Source organism: Podarcis vaucheri (assembly GCF_965113315.1).
Source record: "Podarcis vaucheri genome assembly, chromosome: 4".
NCBI classification, from domain to species: Eukaryota; Metazoa; Chordata; class Lepidosauria; order Squamata; family Lacertidae; genus Podarcis; species Podarcis vaucheri.
The window spans coordinates 34,599,483-34,626,541 of record NC_138762.1 but is presented as its reverse complement, the minus strand read 5'-3'; the positions used below and the strand labels follow the sequence as shown (position 1 = coordinate 34,626,541).

The following is a 27,059-nucleotide window of genomic DNA, read 5'->3' as shown; positions in this document are numbered from 1 at the left end:
CTGGAGGTGTGCTTTGCAAGGACTAGTTTCTTGCTAAGCCAACAGTTGATTATACGTCTAGCATTCTTCAGGGAAGTTGAAAGGATTACCTCATTGATGTACTGGAAAAATAAAGCACATTTATATGAAGGAAATGTTGCCATGGAATCTGGCAATAAATGGACTCATGCAGATTTTTAGAGGTTTCTTAAATACTCTTGCACATTGCAGCACATAAGTGGGAGGTAATGCCTACCCATTTTAAACTGAAGACTTCAGGGAGTCATAGAGTTGGAAGGGATCCTGAGGATCATCTAGTCCAACCCCCTGCAGTGCAGGAATATGCAGCTGTCCCATATGGGGATCAAACCTGCAACCCTGGCGTTATCAGCACCATGCTCTAAGCAACCGAGCTATTTTTCTTCCCATGTGGCTATAGTTTCAAGCTAATCTTCCGGACAGAAATAGCTTCTTTCATAAGTATACAGAAAGGTTGAAGCCACACTATTTACTCTGGAGGAGGTGCAAAAGGTATGTACCATATTGGCCTGAATATAAGCCTCACTTTCCCCCCAAATTCTGACCGTGAGAAGTTAAAGTGCGGCTTAAATTCGCGACCTTACAAAAATTGGCTTTTACGATATCGCTGCTGAAACAGACGTACGGTAAAACGGAATGGGTGTGAGTGCGGAATTTGAAGGGAACGGCTTATATTCAGGTATTTTTTCCTTTTTTCTTCTCCCTCCCCCATTAATTTTAAAGGTGCAGCTTATTCGGGTGCGGCTTATATTCGGGCCAATACGGTAATAACACTTGGTTGGGCTATATCTAGTATGGTGCACAAGCTTCCCTTTCACCTGCTTAATCTTTCTCATCCTTTTTGTGCCTCACTGGAGGGTTAAGGGGGCTCATGTGAACAGAATTCCTTTTAAAAGCTCTTCTGTATTGCACAATTAGACACCAGTGAATTCTTAAGGACTCGATTTCCTGTGTTGCTGTCACAGTGGTGTCAAAGTCAAACCCATGCAATATGAAAATGCTGCTGTGAGCCGTGTTAGGAATAAACCTGATGCATTTATACTTTTCAGAATACTTTTTTTTTTGTAAAGGTGTCAAGTGACTGGAGCAAGACATCTAGATATTTCCTTCATCTCTTTAAAATGGCTAAGTAAAAATTGATTCTTCCCAACAGGCCAATGATATTTCAGCCTCTCCTTAATTTTAATGGTGCTTTTTTCTTTCAAAGTAGATTGCTTTCAAGTGTCTTAAAATAATTTGCTACGAGAGCGTTTTCTCTAGAGCAAGTAATAACTGCCTACTGTCCACTGTCTTAATCATGTGTTATGTGACTTTTAATCTTGATCTTGAATGTATTTAGCCTCTGCAGGGCAGGATGGTGCAATTACTAATGTTTTTCTATCATATTTTAAGTGACATTTCTCTTCCTGGAAGCCTTTATTCCTCTGCCAAGCTCTACTGTATAGGACTTGAATTCTATTTAAAAACCTTGCTGCAGCTCATGTTTTATCAGTTTGATGGCAGTGTGGAGAATATCTGAATTGCTTTTCTCTTAATTTTCCTCCAACCCCAGGTATTTGGAAAATTGTGAGATTTTTTATTATGTGCCCTGCATTTGAGATCAGTTGTTACCACAGTTAAATAAAATTTTATTTTAAAAATAAGTGTTGAGTGATTGTACCCAGAGTTATAAAAAAAATACTAATCTCTGGAAAAACAAAATACCATCAAATTTATTACGTGCCCTTCACTAGCTGGCCCCCTGGCAGGTTACAATGATTTAAAATTTAGAATTAAAAACAGTTAATACAAATAATCACAGGAAATGGGTGGGTCCTGAACAATATACAGTACATCTCAGGTGTCAGAGGCAAAGAGGTGCATCTTTAGTCCAAGACTGTAGTAAACCAAAACTGTTATGTACTTTAAACTTTCTGAATGGCTTGAAGGACCGTCTGAATCAACTGAAGATAGCTAAGCTGGTAATAAAGCAAAATCAAACGGATGTGTATCTTCTTCAGTCTGCTTACTTACAAATTTTGGAGAGTGGGAGAGAACATTAACAGATTCCTTTGGGTTACTCTTGTAGAAATTAAGGTAACAAACCCAAGATTGAGCAGATTTCTTTTGCTTTTTATTCTTTTAACCACCTCTACAGTCACAATTTGTGTGCAAAAAAGGGAGGGGTGCTAATACGCATTAGTTGTTGAGAACAAACTGGCTAGTTTGTAATTATTCTGAATGTGGGTTTTTGTTTTTGCTTTTGTAACAAATCAGTACCTTAGCACTACAATTCAAATATCACCTCAAGTGGTATACTACTACAAGGGTTGCCCCTACTTGTTGGTTAACATTTAACTATGACTGGTTATTTTAAACAATATACTAAAGGGTTTTTTTAATGTGTGGTGCTGTGCTATGAAGCCTGAAGACTTGCTTGACTGAGCTGATAAAATGTTAATTAAGATTCCACATGACATCATGGGAGGTAAGTTATTGGACTTAGAATGTTTTGACATTCAAAGTCTACAAGCTGAAATGAAAATCCAGCAACTGAGAGAGCCTCAAATGTGCCTAGGAACAGAAGGAGTTGCAAGGACAAAGTAGCTCTAATATCAAAACCTCACATTTTTAAAGGACGGAAAGCTTTCTGACTATGAGGCATCTTAATTTGGTTTCCACAAAGTGAACTAGAACCCGTCACAGAATATCTGAATTTCCAATAACTGTTCCCAGCAGTGCTATCTGTACTGCTGTATATAGGTTATTCTTATATCCCTTTCAGGCACTCTTTCCTTCATTCTAATTCAATGTTCCAATTTGTGAGGAATAAGGGTCTGTGGATTCAACATCTCCCTACCACCACATCAGTGGACTTGCTGGCTGTGTGGTTAATTCATTAGTGAGAAAGAGTGAGACAGTGGTTGTCCCTGTTTATTGCTTGTTCTTGTGGATACACACTCATAATACAGTTTGGGATAGCACAAGGAAGAGATTTCATGCTTGTGTCAGCAAATGGAGTTGCTCCTGTATGTTCACATATAGGTGCTTACCACAGGGAAGCAGGCAAAGATGGGGAAAGGATTTAGTTGGAAAAATAGAAGCGCTGGCCTATATCATCTTTGACTGCTACACTTTGATATTTTAGCAGGAGTTCAATAGAACAATTCCTATTGGGGAATAAGGATGGAATTCAGAGTCTCCACAAGCATTGCAGCTTGCCAGGCGGAATGATTCCCCCTCTGTTCTCCTAACCCCTGAAGATAATCTCAGGAGGGACACTGAAGGAGGGGAAAGCCCTGTGATGCAAACAGAGATCGTTGCGCAGGGCTTTCGTGGATGGGGCTTGTTAGGTGGAACCTCCCCAAATACATTCTATCACACTGGACAGAGAAGTCTGTTTGCTAGAATGTCTGCAGATTCTCTGTCAACCAGAGAATGGTGCCTGTGAACTCCTTTTTCCCCTCTGTCTTCTGGTCTGAAATGTCACGTTCGGAAGTCTGGCAGAATTTCAGCCACTCTCTTCCTTAGCTGTTTTATTCTCTCTTCTTTCTCCCTTTCCTCTTTCATCAAAGATGGGAATTGCCTCCAGGCCCTGAACACAGTCTGCATTATCCTCCTACATAAAAAAGTGTGAAGGAGAGAAAAAAACACCCAAGTTAACAGAATTAAAGAGACATGCATACGTTCAATGTAACACACGTTGTACGGAACAAATTTCTCTCCTTTTTGACCATTTATTCTCACGTTATTTACAAAAATCAAGAATATAACCAGTTTAAAACATTTTGGTAAACTTCCACTAGTCGCCCCATTTGCACAAGGGCTTCTTGCACAACAGAACTTCTCCCCAAATCCGTTCTTGGGATTCCCCCAACTTTCTGCAGTAAATTTGGGAGAGTGTGCAGAGAGGTAAAGGTTTATTATACAAGCAGAAGTCCTTGCACTAATGGGTTGGCTTAGTTTGATACATCCCATGGATTATTCTGGTAGAATATGGGCCCAGGAATAGGGCCTTTGCTGTTCACCCCAAGAGAGTGGGCAGAGAGAAGGTATTGCAGGCCTTTTTCAAGGCCCCATTCCCTCACAGGCAATCTGACACAGGCCACATACCTGGAGTAGCTAGAGCCAGAGCTGGTCATGACTGAAATCTGAAACAATAAACACCGCCCTGCTTCAATTTTCACAGTGGCTACTTCAGATTAGAATTTCCAGTCCTATGCAGGTTTACTCAGAAAGAAGCTGCACTGGGTTTGATGGGGTTACTCTCAAGGGAGATACACAAATGATATTTTTTTTATATACAATATATAACTACTGTATAGGCCAGTATAGCTACCGTTCTGAAAAGCAAGTGAAATCCCATTCTGACTTTAGTGTGCTATGCATACACACATATATGGAAGGATACCATAGGAGTATATACAAATGCTAGAAAGAAGGGTATTAATGGTTTAATACTGGTGCAGCTATTTTCCTCCTCCAGGCCCTACAACACTTACTAAATGCTTTTGTATAAGTGTACTGAGAATATTATCAGAGCTATTTTTTCCATAGGAACTGAGTGCTGGGGAAGGAAATTCCATTATCTTCCTGTTCTGTAGGGAGGAAAGGCTGTAGAGTGTTTTGTTCTGTTTTGTTTTGTTTTGTTTTTAAATGGACAGGTAAGTGCCTCGGTACAATAGTTATTCATCAGGACTCCAAAGCCATCAAGTTGTTCGCCAACAGAGAAGCAAACCTCCCTCCCTCCACCACCTTACTCCTGTGGGGATCTGTGCCAGCAAGAGGAACAGCTGCCTGTGCACAGAGCAGAACTAATGAGAACTGGGGATAATGCCAACACAGCACAACTTGGCTGGAACATCATCGCTGTAGAGGATTGTCACGTAAACTACATAGTTCACAATAAGTTAATGATACTAGCCATGCTCCTCCCTTTTCAAAGGGTGGAACTACACCTTGTAACAGTAAGCACACATCTCTTGTCAGTTTTATTGAAAAGTCTTCAACATGTTTTAGATACTAACTTTTTGTTTAGGGAAACACTCCATCTATGTAGGACTTCCATAGAAAATCAAATGTTTTTAATTTAAAAAAATCAATCACTCAATTCCATTAATCGGTTACTTTTATGTTACTGTCATCAGCCCTGGGGCTGGTGACAGTGAAGAGCAATCCTATATCCACTTGCGCGTAGGATTGCACAGTAGGAATATTAGTTGTGTTTGTAGGAAATGTAGACTGATAAGCAAGTAGTAGTGAGCAACACCCCAATAATGTTACTGGGGAACCAGAGGAGGAAAACTGCATTCCTCCCTCCTCCAATGCTCCATCTCCCCTATTGACCATCTTCTGCCCAACCCACTCCGCAACTTTACTTTGTTAACATTTTCCAGCTCATCATTGCATTTATTTCTCCTATAAATTTGCTGCTTTCTCAGGCTCTTGCCTTTTGCTCTGGCTCTAAATTTTCCATTTAAGTATTTTTTTTTCAAAAAAACAAGTGAACTCAAGAGTCTGGTTCTTTGCTAGCTGCACTCACAAATTTTGGTCTTTGCTTTGTTCTCTCTCCTTTCAGGTCCCTGACTGGTAAGAATCAATCATATTTTTCCCTTTTGTACAATTAAGTAGCATACTAATGAGAGCATTGATGGCAGCCTCACTGTGAGTGTTCATCTTTTTTTGGAGGGTGCATTCATTGTGTAGACAAATTTATGAGAGTCTTACTCTCAGGTAATAATAATTTACTACTACAACAACAAATTATTATTATTAATTTTTGTTGCAATTTATTTATTTAATGAAGAGAGATTCAGTGCACCCATTTTCAAAGAAGGCGAAATAACAGAGAAAGTGTCCAGGCCTGGTGGACTCAATCTCTGGACACCACTAGTTTCTGGGGCTCTCACCATCTCTAAATGCTGCAACTACAAAATATGAGAATCAAGAACCGCTTTGCAATCGTTGCAACAAACAAAATGATGACAATATATGAAGGGGAAAGGGCAAATAGCAATTGGAATAAATGCAGCTTAAGTGAAACATATAGCCTATTTATATAGTCACCTGTCACTATACTGATCTGCAGTCTTCTGTTTTCTCCAGAAAATACTCTTTTCCTCATTGAGTACGTCAAACCAAGCCCAGAGGACCTTCTTCTTAAGTGAAGTTTCATGGAACTTTTTTGCACTCTCTTCCAAAGTAGATACAAAATCCTTGTACTATACAACAAACACAAGGAAAGGAAGGGGAAATAGATTTCAGTATTGATATGTTTTATACAGGCACACAGCAACACAGATGGGAAGGAAAAAGCAAAGGAAGAGAAGGCTGAGACAAGAGTTTTGAGTGGTTTGTGTGCAGGAAAATAAGAAATGAAACTAACGTTTCAAGGATAACAATATCAAAATGTTTTGTTCATGGTCTGGGCTCCCTGTTTTCCACTATTTCATGCAGGCACTATTGAATGTACAATTCAGTGTTGTGAGGACCTCAGTTTCCATTTCTTTTCTTTTTTTAAAAAAAAGGGTACAGTCCTTTTCCCTGCCAAGTGTGTAGGAGAGGCAAAAGCTGTGGCTCCAAACTGAGACCTGCAAATTAGGAGTAGGAGAGCCACATAGTTTTGTTCCAATGCAACTCCCAGGTATACTACAAGCACAGAGCAACATCCAGCATCCTGTTTCCCACAGTGGTGAACCAGATGCCTCTGGAAAGCTCACAAGCAGGAGATGAGGACAATAATCACCTTATCCCACTTTTGTTCCCTAATAACTGGTATTTAGACAGGCTTGCTGCCTCTGATCCTGAAGGAAACATATAACCAGCATTACCAGCAGACATCAATAAGCCTCATTCTTCATGAATCCTCTTTTAAAGCTAATAGCAAAGTCCATAGTTTATAACATTTCCATAGTAAGTAACATTTTCTCTTGCTCACCATTATCCAGTTCCTGAAGGACCTTCTGAGCAGCAGGCGGGAATAGAGTCCCTCAGCCTGAGCTACTTTCCCAGCAAGGATCTCTTGCATATGATGAAGCCAGGCAAGCAGACACTTCCTTTGCAATCTAAAGCAATGATGCCTTTGTGCCACCTAAGCGCAAAGACCAAGGGAAAGAGAGAGAACTAGTTACTCCAATGATTACCGAGGGGCTACAGCTCTGCTGCAACATTACTCTGGCTTACTGTTAGAAGTCCCCACCATCCATAACCTACATTTGTATTACAGTGGTACCTCGGGCTAAGAACATCGTATTTTTCGCTCTATTGGACGCAGTTTTTCCCCTCCAAAAATTGAGGGTTAATTTGTGTGCGTCCTATGGAGCAAATGCAGGCTTGTGCCATAGCCGCGTGCAACCCCTCTGGCAGGGAGAGGCTGCACGGGGCTATGGCTTCTTTAGCTCCACGCAGTTGCATGGGGCTAAAGAGGAAGCCAAAACAGCCAGCGGGATCCATCCCGCTCATTGCCTTGGCTTGTGCCATAGCCGCGCGCAATCCCTCCGGCAGGGAGAGGTTGTGCACAGCCTGTACGAAGCTCTTTGGGGCTGGGGGGGGGAGATTTTTTTTATTGATTTCCCCATCTAAAAACTAGGTGCGCCCTATGGTCTGGTGCGCCCTATGGAGCGAAAAATACGGTAATTCATTCTGGAGGTCCGTTCTTAACCTGAAACTGTTCTTAACCTGAAGCACCAGGGGCCTCCTGCTGCTGCGTGATTTCTGTCCTCATCCTGAAGCAAAGTTCTTAACCCGAGGTACTATTTCTGGGTTAGCAGAGTCTGTAACCTGAAGCGTCTGTAACCCGAGGTACCACTGTATTTCCACTCATGCTTTTCTGTTCTACTATAACTTTTCCAGAGCAAGCAACTGATCCTCTCCTTCCTTTCACTTTTACCTTGTAGTTCATCAGTATGATTACGTTTTATCCACTACTTATAGCGAGTGCTTATAACACGAGTAATACTTACAACATGATCTGGATCGGATTCACGGATCCTCCTGACTGTGTGAATGCATATGGCCATTATTTAATTATTAACTGCAACAGAAGTGGATTTCCTGCACAAGCAGCGGGGCTTGGACTCAATGACCTTTGATCATCTCATCTACTTGAGAGTAAACCCTACTGAATTCAATAGGACTTATTCCTACAAAGACGTTATTAGAATTGTGCTGTAAACCCCGAGAGCTCAGCACAAACAGCATTAAAACCAAATCCTAATAAAGCAGTAAGCAAAATACCTACTTAAGACATTAAAATGTAATACTGGATCGACATCATTCCACATGCAAGTGATAAAAGCCAGCTTGAAACAAAAAACCTGCAAGATTCTGCTTGATAAATTTATGTGAGAAACTATCTCCCGTTATGAGGAAACTATCCCCGCTATGAGGAAAATCACCTATAACATTATTTTTATGCATCTCTTCCTGCAGTCTTCTCCTTCCCTTTAAAGCTCCACCCCAGCTGTTCCTTTCCTCTCTCAATTGAAATCCACTGATGCTGGATGATTTCCCACCACCTGCACACCTAGGACCCACTTTAGTTGTGACTACAATTTGTTTTAAACTGTTTTTAATGCTGTATTTTATATTGCTGCAACCTGCCCTGTCCTGGTGAACAGTGGGTATAAATCTAACAACAACAAGGTGCATGAAAAGTCAGAAGAGGTACTGGGCTGAGCTCCCGCTAAGTCAAACTAAACTAGAACTGCTTCAGAAACTTTGGCTTGATGGCGCGAATTTTGACTCTTTGATGGCAGGCAGAAGGCTGGCTGAAGATTAACCCTCAAAACATGGAGCCAACCTTCCTTTCTAGACGCCCACTTTTACTCCAGTGCTTACCACCATATTTTCCTGAGTTTGCTGTATTAGTCTTTTCCAGGGCTCCAGCCCCTGCTTCTTCAGCAGGAACTTCTCATAATGTTCCTTCGCTTTTGATAAGAGCTGCTGCTCCCGCTCCAACCTCCTCTGTTTTTCCAGTTCTTTCTGCAATTAAGGATACATAAGAGATCAATTCCTGGAGTAAGAATACCTTGTAAAAAATGTCCATTACGTTTAATTTGGGCTTGCAACTAATTATTAGCATTAATAGTGGAGTTGCTGCTAGGAGGCTTTTCCAGACACAATCTTTTTGCTGGGCACACAGCACAGAATCATTAAAGTGCACAATTGATGTTGCCCCAGAAATCATCCGCATTATAATCCTTTCCCAATACGAAGAGCACTTACCTGTAAGTTACCAGTGAACAGCAATTCTTACCACGACAGGTACAATTATTGCATATTTTTATGCAGGGATGGAAACCATTTTGAACGGACCACCAGTTTTTCATCTTTTTTCGTGAGACTGGGCTCACGCCCTAATCCGTGCTTGAACTCTTAGCTGGTGTCAGGGGCTGGCATTATTTGACACTTGTCAAAGCCCAAACTCTAGCAGGCGGACCATTCGCACCCTTGAAGGCCCTGATTCTGCAGCTTTCCCCTCTTCCTCATGGCTTCCTTGCCCTCTCAAAGCACAAGTACAGGAACAAAATCATGAAGCAGCAGCAGAACCCATCTCCACTTGCCTTGTCCTCTCCTCCTCCTGGGCAATGGTGTGGATTGGGCCCAGAGGAAAAGGGTAAATGAATGGGAAATGGTGAAGGGCCCACTCAGAGAGGTATCTTTCACAAGGCCTCTCCAAAAACCTGGAGCTGGCACTGCTTGAGCCCTAACCTACTGCCTGGCATCCTTGAAGCAAGGTTATACCACCACCACCAACACAACGCTAGCCCTTCTACAGGAGGTCATGGTTATCACTTCAAACAGTGATCAATAGTACAGCTCTGCAAGAGGACTGTTTCTAAAATGGGCATCCCCCCCCCCCACCTTTGAACAGTCCTTTGCATTTACAGGCTGCCTTCTCCCACTTATTCCAAAGTGGCACAAAACAGCCATCAAGTGCTGGAACTGGGAGAAGCAAGCGCAATATTCTGCTCACCACTTTCTGCAGTCTCCGCTCCTCTTGCCTCTTCTGCAACTGAGCCTCCTTCTCTGCTGCTGCTTGCCTCTGACGTTCTTCTTCCTCGGCTTGCATCCGGGCCTAAAAATGGATAGAATAGAACACTAGTTCACTTACCATGAATGGGCCCTTCTGGGCTGGCATAATGAGACACCTGCTTAATGGGCTGTGCCAATCCACCCAGGCAGGGACCATGTGACTTGAAGCTTTAATATGTCATCTTCCCTCTGGTTTCCCCTCCAGTCTTTCCATCTGTGAGAAAGCTCCCATTAAGTAAGATCCAAGTAAGACGTATGGACAGAAAATTAGTAAGAACACTAAGAAACACCCACACCACTAAGTGCAATCTGTTCCCAATGGAATGAGAAAATGAGAGGAGGCCTTGCACTGGACATCTCACCATAGCTGTCAACTTTTCCCTTTTCTTGTGAGGAATCCTATTCGGAATAAGGGAATTTCCCTTTAAAAAAGGGAACCGTTGACAGCTATGCATCTCACTATGCCGGCGCAGACGGCCAATCACCTGAGACAATTAACCAGAGTCTAAAATGGTGCTTGAGTTTTGAGCGACTAGACTGAACCATGCTGGGTCGTAAAGGAGTGACCCCTAAGAGAGGAGCTGCTCTTTAGAGGCAGAAAAAATTAAGGCCTGCAAAGCAAGTAGGGGGTGATCTCGTGCTGAACCCTAGGCCAACAGTGGAAGGGAGGAAGAATAAGTAGACCTAGTTGCCGGGGAGAGTTCTGCTTCCTGGGTCTGGAGCCTTGAGAAGAAGCTGAACCTCTTGAGTGAGGACACTTAGCAGCCTTTTTAGTCTTTTTCTAGTCTTCCTTCTGTGGTACAGAAAAAGGACAATTGCTTAGAACACCTTTTGTGCCTAAGATACTTTCTGAATTTTATTCCACTGAAATAGCCAGCAACAAATAAAAGCCCCAAATAATTTCTTTTGGAAAAAGGAGAGGCATCTGCAGAGATGTTGGGAACCTGTGCTATTACAACTGGCTGGCTTTGACTGAACAACAGAAACAGAAATCACTGAACTTACTGGGTCATTTGAGGGCCTCTGGTAAATAGCTGACATTGCAATCCATGCCATTTAAAGAAAGTGGCCTCTGCTCCATGAGTGGGAAATTGTGTTTTCACGTGGTAGGAGAATTGGCTGTTTTGTACCCTCCTAGGTGGTGGGACAACAGCTAAGGCGGGGAGCAGCGGAACTTGCCTCTTTTGTCTGTCAAGTGACTTTCCTTCCAGTTGTGAAGAGTGGCTCTACAACGCATGGCAGGAAGTCGCTAAGTCTACCTGAAGAATCGCTCTTGGTACAGAGGAGCCACAGGAGGCAGCTTTGTGGCAGGCAGCATTTAAGTGCCGGAATGCTGAGCAGAGGCTTTGTTGGAAGGGTTCTTAGCAGCAATTCAGCTTGAAGCAGTTCTCTCAAAATGAGAGGCTTCCCCCCCCGCCCCCACTCCACTTGCAGGCACCACAGCAGCAGAAAGAATGAAGTGGAGTGGGGGTGGGGGGAGGTAAGGAATTTTAAAATTTTATTAAGCAAGCCACACAGCTTAAAAAGGGAACACTGAGGGAAACAATGAAGTGCAAGGCAGAAGTAGGAGAGAGGGGCTACACAAATCTGCTGGGGGAAGGGAAGGCAGAGATGAGGGAAACTAGGAGGAGGAAAGATGGTATATTAAGTCACATGATCCCTGCCTAGGCAAATGGGGACATACAACCCATCAAGCAGATGTCTCACATGTTTGTCTGAGGAGAATAAAGTAATCTAAATAGATCTTATTTAGAACTCACCCATCCCCACCTCTCCCAGGAAAGGCAGACTCCTCCCCACCCCAGCAGGAAGAGGCTGCATGGGAGGAAAGCATATGGGGATGACTTTCTTTGTGTGCCTTCTCATTCACAACGGCACCCCAACCCATCAAAAGCCTCTCCAGCACGATATTTGATATTGAGGGGTTCTGTGTGTGTAAGTGTAAAGAACTCATCACCATAGTATGGGCCCTGTGGAAAGCCTTGAGGGCCATGGATTCCTCACTTTGCTGTATACAGTCAGTGCCCCAGGGCTATTAAGTTATGATACACACAGGAACAGGACAAGATAAATTATGTATGATAAATTCCTGTATCTTGAGGATACTGGTGCATGCTTCAGTTTCTCAGAATGGCTGGACAGCAGTCTCAACAGTTGTTAGCCACAACAACTAGATGTTCAGAGATTGGATATTTCTAAGGTGTTAGGGACAAAGAAGAGGACAGAGTGATCACTATCCTGTTTCTCAGAGGCATCTGGTTGATCACTTTTGGAGACAGAATATAGAATTAAATAAACTAGATGGACTTTTTTCAGACCCAGCAGTTCAGTTCTTATATTGCTATGGAGCATATCAATTTCAGTCCTTGTGTGCTTTAAATTCACTTGATTTTCATTTTTAAATAACAAATTGGACTTGGCCTTTTGATTTAGCAGCATGTTGGTTAAAAAAACAACCAACCAACCAGCCAACCAACCAACCTGTATCGATGTTGCACTCTTGGTTTAAGCCAGCATTCAACTTTACTTACCAACTTCTCCTCTTCTCGTTTTTTCTTTGCTTCTTCCAGTTCTCTTCTCCTTTCTGCACGCTGAATTGCTCTCTCCTCCATGGCTAAAAATTGTGCAATAAGGAGTACAACAATTAGAACAAGTGAAGCACAGTGACATAAAGAATGCAGAGTTCCATTTACAAAATTGTGTCTGACTTGACCTGGTAATATCAAAGGAAGGAAAGTAAGAACTGCCATGTTGTTTCATCTAGCTCTAATTTGTCATCAGTGGCAACCTGTAAAATTAGCTGTTAGGTTTATTTTGTTGGGAACCTCTTAAAACTTAACAAATATTTTTATTTTAAAGAACAGAAGGAATAGTAAGAAGTGGTTTATATGTATATACCCTCCTCTATATATTTCTATAATTTATATGTTGTATGACAAATTTCACTATGTATTATGTATGTGTACACTCAATTCTATTTAAATTTATTTATTTTTCCTAAAGAAGCAAAAATAAATGGCTGTAGATCACCATGTTCCTCTGGCTTTGAAGAATTTTCCCTTTCCTACTCCTTGTATGCCTTCTGCTTTTAGTTTCCACATCCGATGGGCAGATCCTGTCTCACCCCACTTTTCTTTTTACTGATGTGAACCACTTTCAGAATGAGTAATTGTAAAAAATAGTAGTAAATGAATAAAAACACTCAGTGCCTGAAGCTGAGGGTTCAAAACCATGTGTTGTATGTTGCTCAGAGCCAAGTGTCATATGTTGAAAGCAAAATGCCTCCAGTAAACGTGTTCCATATGTGTGTTGAACAATCTGCAAGCCTAGTTCAACGGCTGTGCACAAGCTCCAGGAAGTCACGGTTAACCCTTGATTCCCATTACATGCATACTGGGAACTACAGTTAATGGCTTCTGAACAAGCCAGGACTTGTAAGCCAACTTCAAATATGGTCTCACATTCTGGCTTCTTTGGAACCAAAGTTCCCAACTGCACATAACAATTGGTTAACTGTGGCTTCCAAGCTCTGCTGCTCCACAGTGAGGACTGAAGGAACAGTATGCATGTGCACAGAACTAAATCTGATTGTGTGAATATGACCCTTGCGACCGACCATGTCTGGGTTCAAACAAGTGCTGGGTTGTGTAAAGTTATTATCAAGTATGTAGGGCCCTGAGACCCCTGAAATGGTGGTGTTTAAATGGTGGTATTTTCTCCATAACTACAGGTCTCATCTTTTACTACACTTTCCCCTAAGTATCCAAGGAAAAGGCTCCATCAAGTGCAGAAGGAGAATCTACATCAAGAATATACCTTTGAGTAAGGGATGTGGTGTGGACAGCACTTTCAGGCTCCTCTTGCTTTGGATAGCTGGCTGGTAATTTTCTGATCTGAAAGAAAGTGAAAAATGAATGGACATAACCAATTTAAATGACCCTGCTCTGAGTAAAACTTAGCTGAGTATCACCCAATGGATCAATGGGCTGAATGACAGGACTCAATACCATATTTTTCCTGCCTTTGTACAGCAGACGCATCATTTCATGCAGGAAACCTAAGAACAAGCTTTGGTTACAGCTTGTGATTTTTCTAGAGTGAGGCAAACCATAAGGCCAGGGTTCAGATGACATCTTAAGCCAAACTGTAACTTGGCTCATAGCAAACCAGCAGGAGATGAGGAGAAGTAAAGCAGCCACGATCTCCTCTCTGGAAACCAGTGTTCATGCTAAACAGTAACTTGGCTTAGTGTTATTTGTGAGCCAGCGCACTATGTAGAACAAGAAAGAACGATAAGTAGTCTTAAATGGGGAGACACTCTCCCATCTCACTCTGTAATGCAAAACAGAACAATACACGTGGGCTTTGCTAATGTATGCCTCTTCATAATTTGTAAAGTACGCAGAGATCTTTCAAAGGAGTCTGCTATTTACAGCATTATAATCCTATACTAAAGCTATTATTAGGGGAAGGAATCAATTAACACTACTCAAATAATAACAGAGGAAGAGAGAAGGATCAACATGCATCATATTTGGCCATTTCACTCCCTAATGAGCTATCAGAGATGTTTAGAAACATCATGGTATTGTCTCAAAGCCCGCTGTCCTAACAGGACATTGTGTAGCCATCAGATAATTGGATCTTTGTACTCTTAGCTCTGTACCTTAAAGACTCTGTATTCCTGCTCTCTCTCAACTGCTTTCCTTCCCGAGTTCTGGGGGCCTGGTTGTTAAGTGCCTTGGTAACTGCCGTGGCTTGTTCAGCTTCCTCCTTGGCCTTCTTTAGCCTCTCATTTTCCTGAAGTCTAAGGATTAGTTCTTCCTGCTCTTTGAGCTGTCGTTTCTGCTCTTCAATCAGCTGCTGCTGGAAGGCATGGCGGTGCTCCAGGGGACCCCTTAAGACAGAGGACATTTTTTGTTTTGGTGGTTCAAGATGCTGCAAGGAACTTCTTGCTTGGTTACCAAACACTGCTCGATCTTGAGCATTCAAAGCAGCATGCTTCAGGGTGACCTGCCATGCCCATTTTGGCTGCTTTGGAGAATGAAGATCACGTTTTTGACTTGTCTCTGGAGAGCAGGAGTTTGCTCTTTCTACATTTGCCATTCTGGGATCATCCTGTGAACAGGGTATTGTAGCCACCTGGAAAGGGAGGATAAAGCCTACGTTAATTATAAAAATTAAGGTCTCAGTTCTCGTTGAACAAACATTTGTTATATGTTATATGAAGCTGCAACTACTTCCATAGCAGCTGATTCCATAGCCTGTCATCTCCTAGAGAAATATTATTCCTTCATGGTGTTCAGAAAACCAAGTTTCCCAAAGTCATTTGCTTACAAAGACAGAAAAATTATTGAAAACCTAAAAGATGGAAGACTGGGACCCTAAAGAATAGTCAGCAATGGCAGAAAGCATGTGTGTTTATTCGCTCCATGCTTGTTTTGAGAACTTCCAATAAATGCTCATTGAGGAATACACAACACACAAGTCCTCCTAGTGCACCAGACACAACTCCCTTTGATATTATATCAAGTTTGTCTTTACCTGCAATGCCTGCAATCTGTTCCTAGTTTGTTTGTTTTTTGGAGGTGGGGGGGGGGGAGAAGATGCAGGAGAAGAATCTTGCTAGCACACCTCTGGCCTACTTGTGAGTTCTGCATTTTGTAACTATTGTTATCATCTATTTACTGAGCCTACTAGGTATGCATACCAGAGAATCTATTTAGTTTCATAAGAAAGGGGGCAGGTGTAACTTTCCTGTGTTGGTAAAACTGCTCTGGCTATGCGCTTGGAGACTTTGTGTTTGGCTCAGGCTGCTTGTTTGTGACTTGGCCCCCAGGATTCTACAGGAAGTCAAACTGGATAGAGGTCCAGAGCTCACACAATCCTTCCCTCTAGTGTCACTGCAACTCTGAAAAGAGAGTCCCTATATTTATTTGAATGCAAGAATGCCACCCTGTTTTTTTTGTTTTTTTTTTAGAATTGGCTATAGGAAAACTTGAAGGAATCACTTTACAGTGGTGCCCCGCAAGACGAATGCCTCGCAAGACGGAAAACTCGCTAGACGAAAGATTTTTCCGTTTTGGAGGTGCTTCGCAAAACGAATTTCCTATGGGCTTGCTTCGCAAGACAACAATGTCTTGCAAGTTCCTGCTGGTTCCCCCCCCTTTTTCTAAGCCGCTAAGCTGCTTATCAGCTGATCCGATAAGCAGATAAGCCGCTAAAAGCCGCTAATAGTGCTAATCCGCTAATCCGTCAATGGGCTTGCTTCGCAAGACGAAAAAAACCGCTAGACGAAGAGAATCACAGAACGGATTCTTTTTGTCTTGCGAGCCACCACTGTATTTACAGCTGCTCCATTTCTTGATCAGTGAATGTAGTTCTTCCAAAGTCCATTTCAGAAGGGAGTTAGGTGTGACAGGCCAGGGCTTTGTGTACCATCCACCAAACCGCTTGAAATGGAGTCTCCTTGTCACAGATGAAGTTATTCATATTCCTCTTTTGCATACATGATTGGCAACTGGGGAGCCAAATGATGTGACACAAGAATCCAGATGTGGCCCAGTTTAGTCAACTGCCAATCTCTATTTTATATTTATTTGAAGTATTTATAGCCCCCCCCCATTTGGAGAAAGGGTGGCTAACTTGTTGCCCTCCAAATGTTGTTGCCCTCCAAATCTCAACAACCCCACTCAGCATGGCTGTTACATCTGGAGGGACACAAATTAGCCATTCCATTTTAGGGCACAGCCCTCCCATGGTAGCGTACAACAGCGAGATAAAATACACTGAGATACATTTGAAGCATCAAACCATAAAAATTCAGTACCGCAGGGAAACAGGATCTTGAGAATCAACAGCATAAAGCACTACTAACGAAAGGCAGACTGGAACATCTGAGTTCTGAAGGTACACCAGAAATTCTGCACCATAGGAAGTGTGCATTAGTTCCATAGGAAGGAGGTTCCACACTATGGGAGTGATGATGATGAGGTATGTGTTTGTGAGAGAAAAAGCACAATGCAAAATCAGTTTACCTCTGTAGGACTCACAGGTTGATCCCAAGCTTCTTTTGACTCATGAGTTCTCTTGGCATCCTGGGAGACGTCTGTAGCAAGTTTCCCCAGTGCCACTTCCTCTAATAGCTTTGCCATTTTCCTCCTTGTATCCTCTTTTTTCAATTGTAGTTCTCTCTTTTCCACCTTCGTTCGGCTCCAGCAATGCCATTCGGCAAAATAATGGCGCAAAATGCTCTTCCGATTAAACTCTATAGCCAACTGTTTCCCCCTAAAAATAAATGTTCATTAAAATCAATTGCAAATTCCTCAGATTAGGAGGATGTGTGTCTATCCCACTATTTTAGAATTTTAGTATAAATTGATTGGATTACTACTGCTGTAAAAAGGCATGTTAGCCAATATAGGCTTATATTATAAAATGTAGTATAAACACCAACGACTGGGAAACAATGTATTGCTAGCGCTCCGATTGGAGAACAGCCTTTGCCAAAGGTGTCATGGGATTTGAAGACACTTGAAATCAGGACGAAAGGGAGAAACACACTAAGAGGAAGACATGCTTGGCAAACCCTCACCATGATCTACACCCGCCTGGAAACCTATGTCCCCGCTGTGGAAGAATGTGTGAATCCAGAATTGGCCTCCACAGTCACTTATGGACTCACTTTTAAAACCGTGTTAATAGAAGACAATCTTACTCGGCTACAAGTGATTGCCAAAGAAAGAAGAATATTATTGGTTGGTGTGGTTGTTTTTTTTAAATACAATTACTTCTTACTAACTACTTAATATATTTTCCTGCTTGTTGTTTTGCAATCTGTTACAATCAGAGGCTGCTGCTAATAAGAGCTGTATCAGCAGCATATTCCCCAGTTAAGGCATTAGGCCAAAGGTGGCAGATGTAAAGTATGCAACCCGACAAAGTTTTTCTTCATAATGACCAGCAGCAGATGCACTTTGCCCAGATCAGATGCACTTTGCCTAGCTCTTGTTAAGTTAATGGATTCCTAATTTAGTTTCTGAGACAATCAATGGAACAATAATTTCATCCATTATAGATTTGACTTATCAAGACTTTGAGATCATGTTCATGTCAGAAGGCCTAAGAAGAACAGGGAAAACTGAATAATATATATCAGAAGTCCTTTTGGGCTTGTTAAAGGAGCAACAGGAAAGCAAGGCCTTTCTTTTTAAGCAGATATCAAACACTGCAACTATGTTTTACTCAGAGACCTATTGAAATTAATGGAGTTAACTTAGTCATGCTCATTAATTTCCCTGACTCTTACTACAATTTAGTTGAGTACCACTCCATATTTCCCTGCGCCCCACCTCTCTCCCCTTCCTCTTTTGTTTTCCCCTAGGAAAGTCAGGCCTCCCCATTTGGCCTGCAACATGGTTTGTCTCAAACTACACAAGCTCGTCCATCACCCAACGCTGCATGATGTCATCAGGCATAAGGCAGGTAAAAACTGTGGTGCCAAACTCAAAAGGCTGGCTCAGGAGCACACACCCGGTGAGCTCCTGGTTCTTCCTTTGCAGCCAAGACTTGGATTCTTTTTGAATTCAAGCCATGGGTTCAAAGGAAGACTGCTCCTTTGCAGTTCAAGCAGTAACCAGGAGAGCTCCTTGACGTTTCAATCAGCTGATGTGACTGACAAGTGGGTAGCCCCACCCCCCTGTCAAAGGGGCCATGGAGAGCTAGCCACTTCTGGAATTGGCCAGATCCAGTTCCACACCCCTGTCATATTTCAAATGTTAATGCCACACGCAATGGTGGTGCTATAGAAAATAAGTTATAGATCCTGATTGAGCCAATCTTTTCATGAATCAGCGAGGAGCCAGAAGAGCCTAAAAGCATGCCATTTCACTGTCTCCAACATTCATCCTCTTGTTGGTTGTTTTGTTTTTAAAGAGATCACTATTTTACCATTTTGGTTCAGGCACAAAAATGTACAGTAGTACCTCAGGTTACATACGCTTCAGGTTACAGACTCCGCTAACCCAGAAATAGTGCTTCAGGATGAGAACAGAAATCATGCTCCGGCAGCATGGCGGCAGCAGGAGGCCCCATTAGCTAAAGTGGTGCTTCAGGTTAAGAACAGTTTCAGGTTAAGAACGGACCTCCGGAACAAATTAAGTACTTAACCCGAGGTATCACTGTATATGGCTGGAACTGGTCCCTAAAACAGCAGCAGATATTCTCCTCATACTATCAACATCCTGGGGAGGGGGGGAGGTGAAGTGTTAAATGCCACTACCTGTTCTGATTGCGAAGCTGGTTCTCCAGTTTTTTAGTCTCCTGCTCTAACTTCTGAGACCACGTGTAATCTCTCCAGGCTCGCAAGGTCTTCAGCTGGCACTTCCAGTCAGCAAGGGCCCTTGCTTTCCCCATCTTAATCCTGAGATCCAGAATAAGCTTGTACCAGGCAGAGAAATACTTCCGTAGGCACTGCATTGGGGATGGTTACGAAATCAAGTAACTATATGATAGCTTTCCTCTTTCAACAAACCTTCTAAGTGGAGATCTTTATCATAGTTGGTATCAGTACTGGATTTGAAATCGTTTTTATAGAATCAGAGAATTGCAGAGCTAGAAGGGACCCAGAGGCTCATCTAGTCTGCTCCTTTGAAATGCAGGAATCTCAACTAGATCATACAATTTTTTATATGTTTCAATTGCATTGCAAAAACTGCTTTGAGGTACTTCATGGGAGGTTAATGACAAATGAAGTAATAATGTTCCATCACATCTACTGTTCTGATCCTATCATCTCCTATTTTCTTTATCTTTGCTGACAATAGAAGGTTGATTAACAGGAAAACAAACTTCTCTTTTCACACTTTGCCTTCAGAACTGACTTTACCTTTTACATTTTCTAGAATACCTCTCTGTGTTACAGAACCAAAGGATTCTTATTTTCTCTCCCAAATTCACTTGTTATGACTTTTCCCTTATTAAAAAAACCCAAATTGAAAGAGCTTTAGAATTTTTTAGAACAAATCTACTACGTCTTTAACTTCCAGTACTATTACATGTGTTTTTCTCAAGTATGATCACAATTCCACATATTACTTATACTGTTCTATAGGAAATTGCATTTAACTGCATTTAAATTATTATTATTATTTAAATAATGCTTTAGGGGCTGGCTGCTTGGCTCAATAATTTATTTGCTATTTTCTTCTTTATTACAACCTAAAATACAACATTAGCTACCGTGGACATTTTTTGGAAAGGCTCAGTATAATGTTCAAGAAAGTCAAAGCAGAACAAGTATTATTCCCAAATAGCAATTTATAGTACAATCCTATGCATTTGTATTAAGAAGGAAGTCTTACAATATTTCAATGAGATTTACTCCCTAATAAGTGAGTTTAAGATTGCAGCTTTGGTCTGTTGTTATGCATTCTCCCCTATTTACTGTTCTAGCCTTCTCTTTAAGTGCACAAACAAATAATATAACCATTCACTGCCATTTTCAACACCAAACCTCAACAGTGCAGTAGCAGCCGCAAGAAAGGTTCACTCAGTCTTCCTGCATGAAAGGGGCAATGAAGGTGTAAAGGAGATTCAAAACCATCTGTGCACACAGGCAATGTGACACTGTGTTCTATTTCCAGGTATAAACTAAACGGCTGGGTAGTTTTCACGGCAAATCTCAGCTCCTGCCACTCAACTGCTCACTATGATCAATAGTCTCGCTCTCCTCACATCTTGTAAAAATATATATTGGGATCTTAATCTTCAGTTGATCTAGGTCAGCCTGACACGGGGAGCTGGTTTCTCGGTTTACTGAGAGCTGACCCATGACTATCGCTGAGACACATCTGGCTCAAAGCGCTGAAAAAAGATAATGAATGCTCTCACCTTCTGATTTGCAATGTCAATTTTGCTCAGCAGCTCCTGCATCCTGGTTTGTTTCTCTTTCCTTTCTCCTTCTATCTCACAATCCAGATGGACTGGCACAGGAGGCATGCCGACTTCTACCAGCCTCTTAATTTTTTTTAAATCGTGCCTCTTTCTTTCCCTGAAAATAAAGCAATCTGTGAGAGGCCAGAGGCAAATAGTAGAGCATAAGAGGACTGTGATAGTCGTCTCATGACCTTCAGCCAGTTCTCATATTATTACTTTTCTGTTACTTTTCTGTTGGGTAACTCTGTTTGTGAGCCCATTTATCAAGATTCATTAGGTGATTGCTACATTTTTCTCTCTATCCTATGTCTGTATTAGTTGCAGGTCTCAAAGGAATATAGTTCTGCTACCTGCAGTTAGGAAAGTTTTATGTAAGTATAAAAGGAGATCTGTCTCAGTGAAAAGTATACTGCATAAAATCAGTATTGTACATGCCACTTAGCGATAGGAATCATAGCAATATAAGGTTCTTGTGGCTTAAAGGCAGCCAGAAGTTCACAATACATAATCCCATTAGTCAGGGGTAGACATTCAAAAAGATGATGTAGAAAAACTAAGGGACAGATTCAACTAATGAGTCCCAATAGCAGAAGCCCACTCAAGTAAGTCCACTGGCGCAACAGGGATTCCTGCACCCCCCTCTCCCTGTATGCCCTGACTTTGGTGGGGTTCAGGAGAACCTCCAGAACAGCACAGAGGGGGAGCATCATTCCATCTGGCAAGCTAAAAAGCTTGTGCTGATGGAACAAATGCCATAGCACTACAATGAATTCTTCCCAAGGATTCCATGGTTACCTAAAGAAGCAAACATCAGAGAATGGTCCTCTTGAGCCACCTACCACTGCAGAAGCACCTGCAGTTCAAAGGAGCAGTTAAGGTGACCAAATATAAAGGACCCTCCATCTACGGGGATTTGAATTTTGCATGTGAAGAATGTTTGAGGCAGCAAATTGGTGTGCATTTGGAATATTTTGCCCTAGCCAACGTTCATATAACCAAACCAATCACCAAGAGCGATAATCATCTTATAACAGCACATGAAAAGATTCAAGTGGCCTTTTGGGGGGACCTAATAGTATTTGCTCTCTGCTGTAGAAATGCCAAAATGTTTCAGTTGAAGTACTATGCAACTAAGTCCCATTGAGCATAGTGGGACTTATTTCCGAGTACTTATGAGAGCTGCATGATACCACAAATGGACAGTTTCCTTTAATTTAATTTGTACAGTATAAGTAAAAATAAAAGGGCACACATGATATTAGGCCAATTTTTCTAATTGCAAGCTCAGAAAGGGAGGAAAATCAGCTTTCCCGGTCTACAAATCTGAAGAAACTTCATGGTTTCCAGGAGCTGATGAAGCTTCACATAACTTAGAAATATGTTATTAAAATGTATGGCTTATATATCGTGCCTTCTTTCTCCCTCAGAACTCTTACCGTATTTTTCGCTCTATAACACGCACCCGACCATAACACGCACGTAGTTTTTAGAGGAGGAAAATCCGTAGGCATGCCACTCGTAGGCAATTCCCTCCATAACACGCACAGACATTTCCTCTTACTTTTTAGGAGGAAAAAAGTGAGTGTTATGGTGCAAAAAATACGGTAAGTTTTATGCATGGGATTCCCAAGAATCTCCCATCCAGATTATGATCAGATTTAGACTTACTTCCGCAAGTTTGCTCCGTTACACATTATCAGACTGTGCTCTGGTATCTAAAATGCATTTGAATGCCAAGTTCTTGTTTTCCTTAACTTACATTTTCCTGGCTTCTTCCATGAGATGCCTTCTTTCTACCAACTCTTTCCGTAGCTTCACCATCTGTTTCTGAATTTCCTCTTCTTCTCTCCTGGCTTTCAGAACCTTCTTCTTCTTCTCCTCTTGGAGTTGCCTCTGGGCCTCTGACATTGCCAATTTTTTCAGGGCCTTCTCTTGTTTCAGAAGCTCTTGCTCCTTCTGTCTCCTGAGCTGATTTTCTTTTACCTGAGAAACAAAATCAAGACCAAGATCATATTTTGTTGTTTTAAACTACAGGACTATGGTATACAAATTGTTGTAGATGTGTTGCTTTCAGGGCAGCTACATCTTTGCCATGACTACTGTGTTTCTCCATTAAATCTTTCCAGAATACACCAAGGTTCAGGAAATCCATCAAGAAATATAACTAGAATCCCACTAATGTATGCTCCCCAACACTTGACTGCCATCAAGGATGATAACTATGTGGATGACACAAGTGAAGTGCTTGGATATCTCCATGCAATCATTGCTTCTATAACTGGCAAATGTAAATAGAAGCCCTGGATACACTGTTATGCTGAAATTGGCCTCTGATGTAGTATTCTAAAATGCATGGAAACAGACAAAAACAACAGCACTATTCTTGGAGAACAATTCACCAGTAACTTCAATTGTACTACAGTAAAAACATGGCTCAGGAAACAGTTTACTTAACAAAACCATTTAAGAAACACTACACTATTTTTTACAACTGTACCTTACAATAGTAGGTGCCTTAAGGCTGTCTTCTCCAAATACCTGTTTATGCCTTAATTCCATGGTAATTCGTGGGTCTTTGGGCTTCCTTTTCTCCTTAAGTTCTTCAGTTCTAAGGTTTCCCAATATACCACTGTCAACAACTTCACTCTGCAGTAGATCCTGCAGAATATCTTGTACTGTTGTATTTTCCATCTCATCTTCCAGATAACCATAAAAATCTAAAATACCAAGCAAAACAATCCAGAAATGGCACCAAACATTTTTAAGCATACCATTCTTTCATTTCCCGCTTGTGTTAAAATTCAGGTACCCTGGTTAGCAACAAGACATATAATGCTTTTACAAGTATGCAAAATAAGATATTTGGTATTTATTATCACTTGTTTAAGCTTGATATCAGTGAAGACCCAAACGACTTGATCAATATTAATTGATGAATACAGCTCCATCTGAATGTTACATTTGCTTCATGTCATGAACTGAGCCATTTTAATATCAGAGCAGAACGTACTAATGTAGAGCCAAACAACACTACAAACTTTGCATGACTTCCTTGGTACTTGAACTATAAACGTAGACATAAGTGCAAGGAAGTTCTATTCATTTTGACAATTTCCCATTAAATGGTACTCAATATTATCATTATACATTCTCTAGATCCAAGTTTAAAATTGAGGCAAGTTCTCACCATCAAATTTTTCATACTTCTGAAAGCCAGTGGGGGACTCCTGGGGAGGACGAGAATGAGCCAATGGATTTTCAGCAGAATCTTCTTGATCATCTGCAAGTTCCAACTTCAGTTTTGAATTCAACCAATCATTAAGGAGCTCTTGGGCTACATTGATGAAAGCAGCAATGGATGTTAATTGGATAAGAAGTGGCAACTAGAGCTAAAATTCTAAAAGGAAAGCAGCTTTACACTTCAAGCCTGAACACATGTTTTTGTATATCTTTTAATACTCTCTTCTTAGTTAAGTTGGCCTTAGATTTGTATTCTATTTTACTGTTGGTGTTGTTTACATTGGATATTTTATGGAGGGTATAACATTCAGTAATAAAAATTATACTAATCAGATTCTAATTTTTAATTTGTTACTTTACATCATTTGCATTAAAGCAGAGGTTTTCAAGCTTTTTGAGTTCATGGCTCCCTTGGGGGTTATCCTGTTGTTATTCTGTCTCTCACAGCTACAATAAACCTACCATTAAAATTATGGACTGGTCATTTCTTTGTCAGAGAGCAAATGGGCAAATTTAGCTGGGGATCAAATACTTTTCCTCCTCACTGTACCTAATGCAAGTCTTTTGCAATGTAGCTAAAAATATAGATATATTAATCTGGACCAGCATCACATTTAGGCAATACCTTCCACATATGCCTCATCATGATCTTGCAGCTGCTCTGTCGTTTCCAAATCTAGCACAGGGCCATGAAGTCCTTGAGAATAAGATGTCTTTTTAAAGGAAAACGTCTCAGAAACAGCAAACTCAGATGCTTGTTCCACTCGCTAAGAAAGAGAATGACAGACATATGTATCAGGAAGTGTTCATGCACACGAAAGCTTATACCAGAACTAACTTAGTTGGTCTATAAGGTGCTACTGGACATTTTTTTTATTTTTATTTCAACTGCGTCAGACAAACACAGCTACCTAACTGAAATTAAACATTAGTCAGGGAGGGAGGGAATAGAGGGCACTTTAGATGTGTAAGGTCCAAAGTTTCTTTCCATGGCACCTTAGGTAGCTATTCCAATCAGAATAGACAATACTGGGGTAGGAAGACCCATTGTCCTATGTCATATAAGGGTCACAATCTCATAGAAAAAAATTTGCACAGTGAATGCAAAGATTTCACTCACAGTTTACACAGTTAAGGCTACTGATACCAGCTCAGACCTGCTTGTGTAGCAGCTCATTAATCAGTATATTAAATGGATCTAAACACAAAGAGAAGCCACTAATTCCAAAACATGCCATACCTTGACACTAAGAAAGTACTGGTCTAATTTTATCCAGGATGATTATTCAGAAATTAATCCCACTGAGTACAATAGGCATTACTCTCATGTAAATAGGAAGGTAATGCATCACTGTCTTCTCCCTTACCTTAATCCAGTGCTCCACATTGTCAGGATCAAGTTTTGTCTGGGGGAGAAACATTACAATAGTTTAGCACTGAGCTAGCTATTAATATTAAAGTAAAACTAAAAGACCTCTGTCTTTGCAAGCCCCTAGATAGGTTAAGGTTGAAATCATCCTAAGCACACCTAAAGAGTAAGTAAGCTCTACTGAACTCTGAGACTTACTCCCTAGTGACTAGTATTCAGAGGCACTGTGCCTCAGATACTGGTGGCAGCATTGACTAGTAGTAACTGATAGCCTTAACCTGCATTAATTTGTGAAAGCAGTCCAAACGGGGGGGGGGGGGGCTGACACACCTAGCATCAACCAGTTTCATTGCTTAATTATGTGTTGCATGAATAAATTCTTTGTTTTGTCTATCACAGCTCCCCCACCACTCAGCTTCACCATTAGTGTAGAGTCAGAGTGGGACCTGGGTGACTCAGCCACGAAGCTTCTTAGCCTAAACTATCTGGACTCCCTCAGAAGGTGGTGGGAGGTTTCTAAGCAGAGGTTGGTTGGTTAGATGGCCATCTGTCATGGATGCTCCAGTTGCGATTCCTGCAAAGAAGGGGAGTTGGACTAGATGAGCCTTAAGGGGGGGGGGATCCCTTCCAACTATACAATTCTGTGATTCTAAGTATTGTGGATGCTGTGAGCAGCTTTGAGCAAGGTTCACCATAAAAAAGTGGCATACAAATACAGTGGTACCTCAGGTTACATACGCTTCAGGTTACAGACTCCGCTAACCCAGAAATAGTACCTCGGGTTAAGAACTTTGCTTCAGGATGAGAACAGAAATCGTGCTCCGGCGGCGCGGCAGCAGCAGGAGGCCCCATTAGCTAAAGTGGTGCTTCAGGTTAAGAACAGTTTCAGGTTAAGAACGGACCTCCGGAACAAATTAAGTACTTAACCCGAGGTACCACTGTAGACAACTGTTTCGATCCTGGAAGAAGGCACAGCTGCTTGCTACACTGCCCACCTGCAGCCTACGATTCTACCCCACAGGGTTGTTGTGGGAAAGATTGCATGACGAGTGGGGGGAGGAACCATGTTCACCACCTTGAGCTCTTCGGAGGAAAAGGTGGGATATAAATGCAATAAACGGAGCGAGAAGAACTCCTCTCTGCCTATTTCCCATCCAACTATAACTTCGCGCTGGAACAGCTGCCTGGGTCGGCGGAGGCAGGAGGCACAACAGCTCTCATCCCTACCTTCTGCCGAGACGCCGACTGGCTGAAGCGCCGCCAGCGGTACAACTCAGGTCTGTGTCTCATAACCGCCATTGGCGAAGCTAGAGGCAGACGCCTTCCTTCCTTCCTTCCTTCCTTCCTTCCTTCCTTCCTTCCTTCCTTCCTTCCTTCCTTCCTTCCTTCCTTCCTTCCTTCCTTCCTTCCTTCCTTCCTTCCTTCCTTCCTTCCTTCCTTCCTTCCTTCCTTCCTTCCTTCCTTCCTTCCTTCCTTCCTTCCT

At 41.7% G+C, this 27,059-nt stretch overlaps 1 protein-coding gene across 3 annotated transcripts; it reads right to left on the bottom strand.

The window, feature by feature from the left end:
* Positions 1-1,706: 1,706 nt before the first annotated feature.
* On the bottom strand, positions 1,707-26,916 carry CCDC191 (coiled-coil domain containing 191). Of its 3 annotated transcripts, XR_014219472.1 has the most exons (18): positions 26,804-26,916; positions 25,575-25,613; positions 24,833-24,974; positions 24,155-24,301; positions 23,506-23,684; positions 22,727-22,950; positions 20,923-21,082; positions 19,313-19,503; positions 17,070-17,319; positions 14,699-15,174; positions 13,849-13,925; positions 12,564-12,646; positions 9,974-10,075; positions 8,836-8,979; positions 6,935-7,087; positions 6,064-6,218; positions 3,370-3,616; positions 1,707-2,127 (listed from the first exon to the last, which is right to left on the bottom strand). XR_014219472.1 is itself a non-coding variant. In XM_082221555.1 (17 exons), the coding sequence occupies exons 1-17, from the start codon at positions 26,873-26,875 to the stop codon at positions 3,484-3,486; spliced, it is 2,727 nt and encodes a 908-aa protein (XP_082077681.1). In that variant the 5' UTR covers positions 26,876-26,916; the 3' UTR covers positions 2,245-3,483. The 3 variants fall into 3 exon arrangements, 2 of the variants coding, with proteins under 2 accessions (XP_082077681.1, XP_082077682.1); XM_082221555.1 differs by lacking the exon at positions 1,707-2,127 and having other exon boundaries at positions 2,245-3,616; XM_082221556.1 differs by lacking the exons at positions 1,707-2,127; positions 19,313-19,503; positions 20,923-21,082 and having other exon boundaries at positions 2,245-3,616.
* Positions 26,917-27,059: the final 143 nt, after the last annotated feature.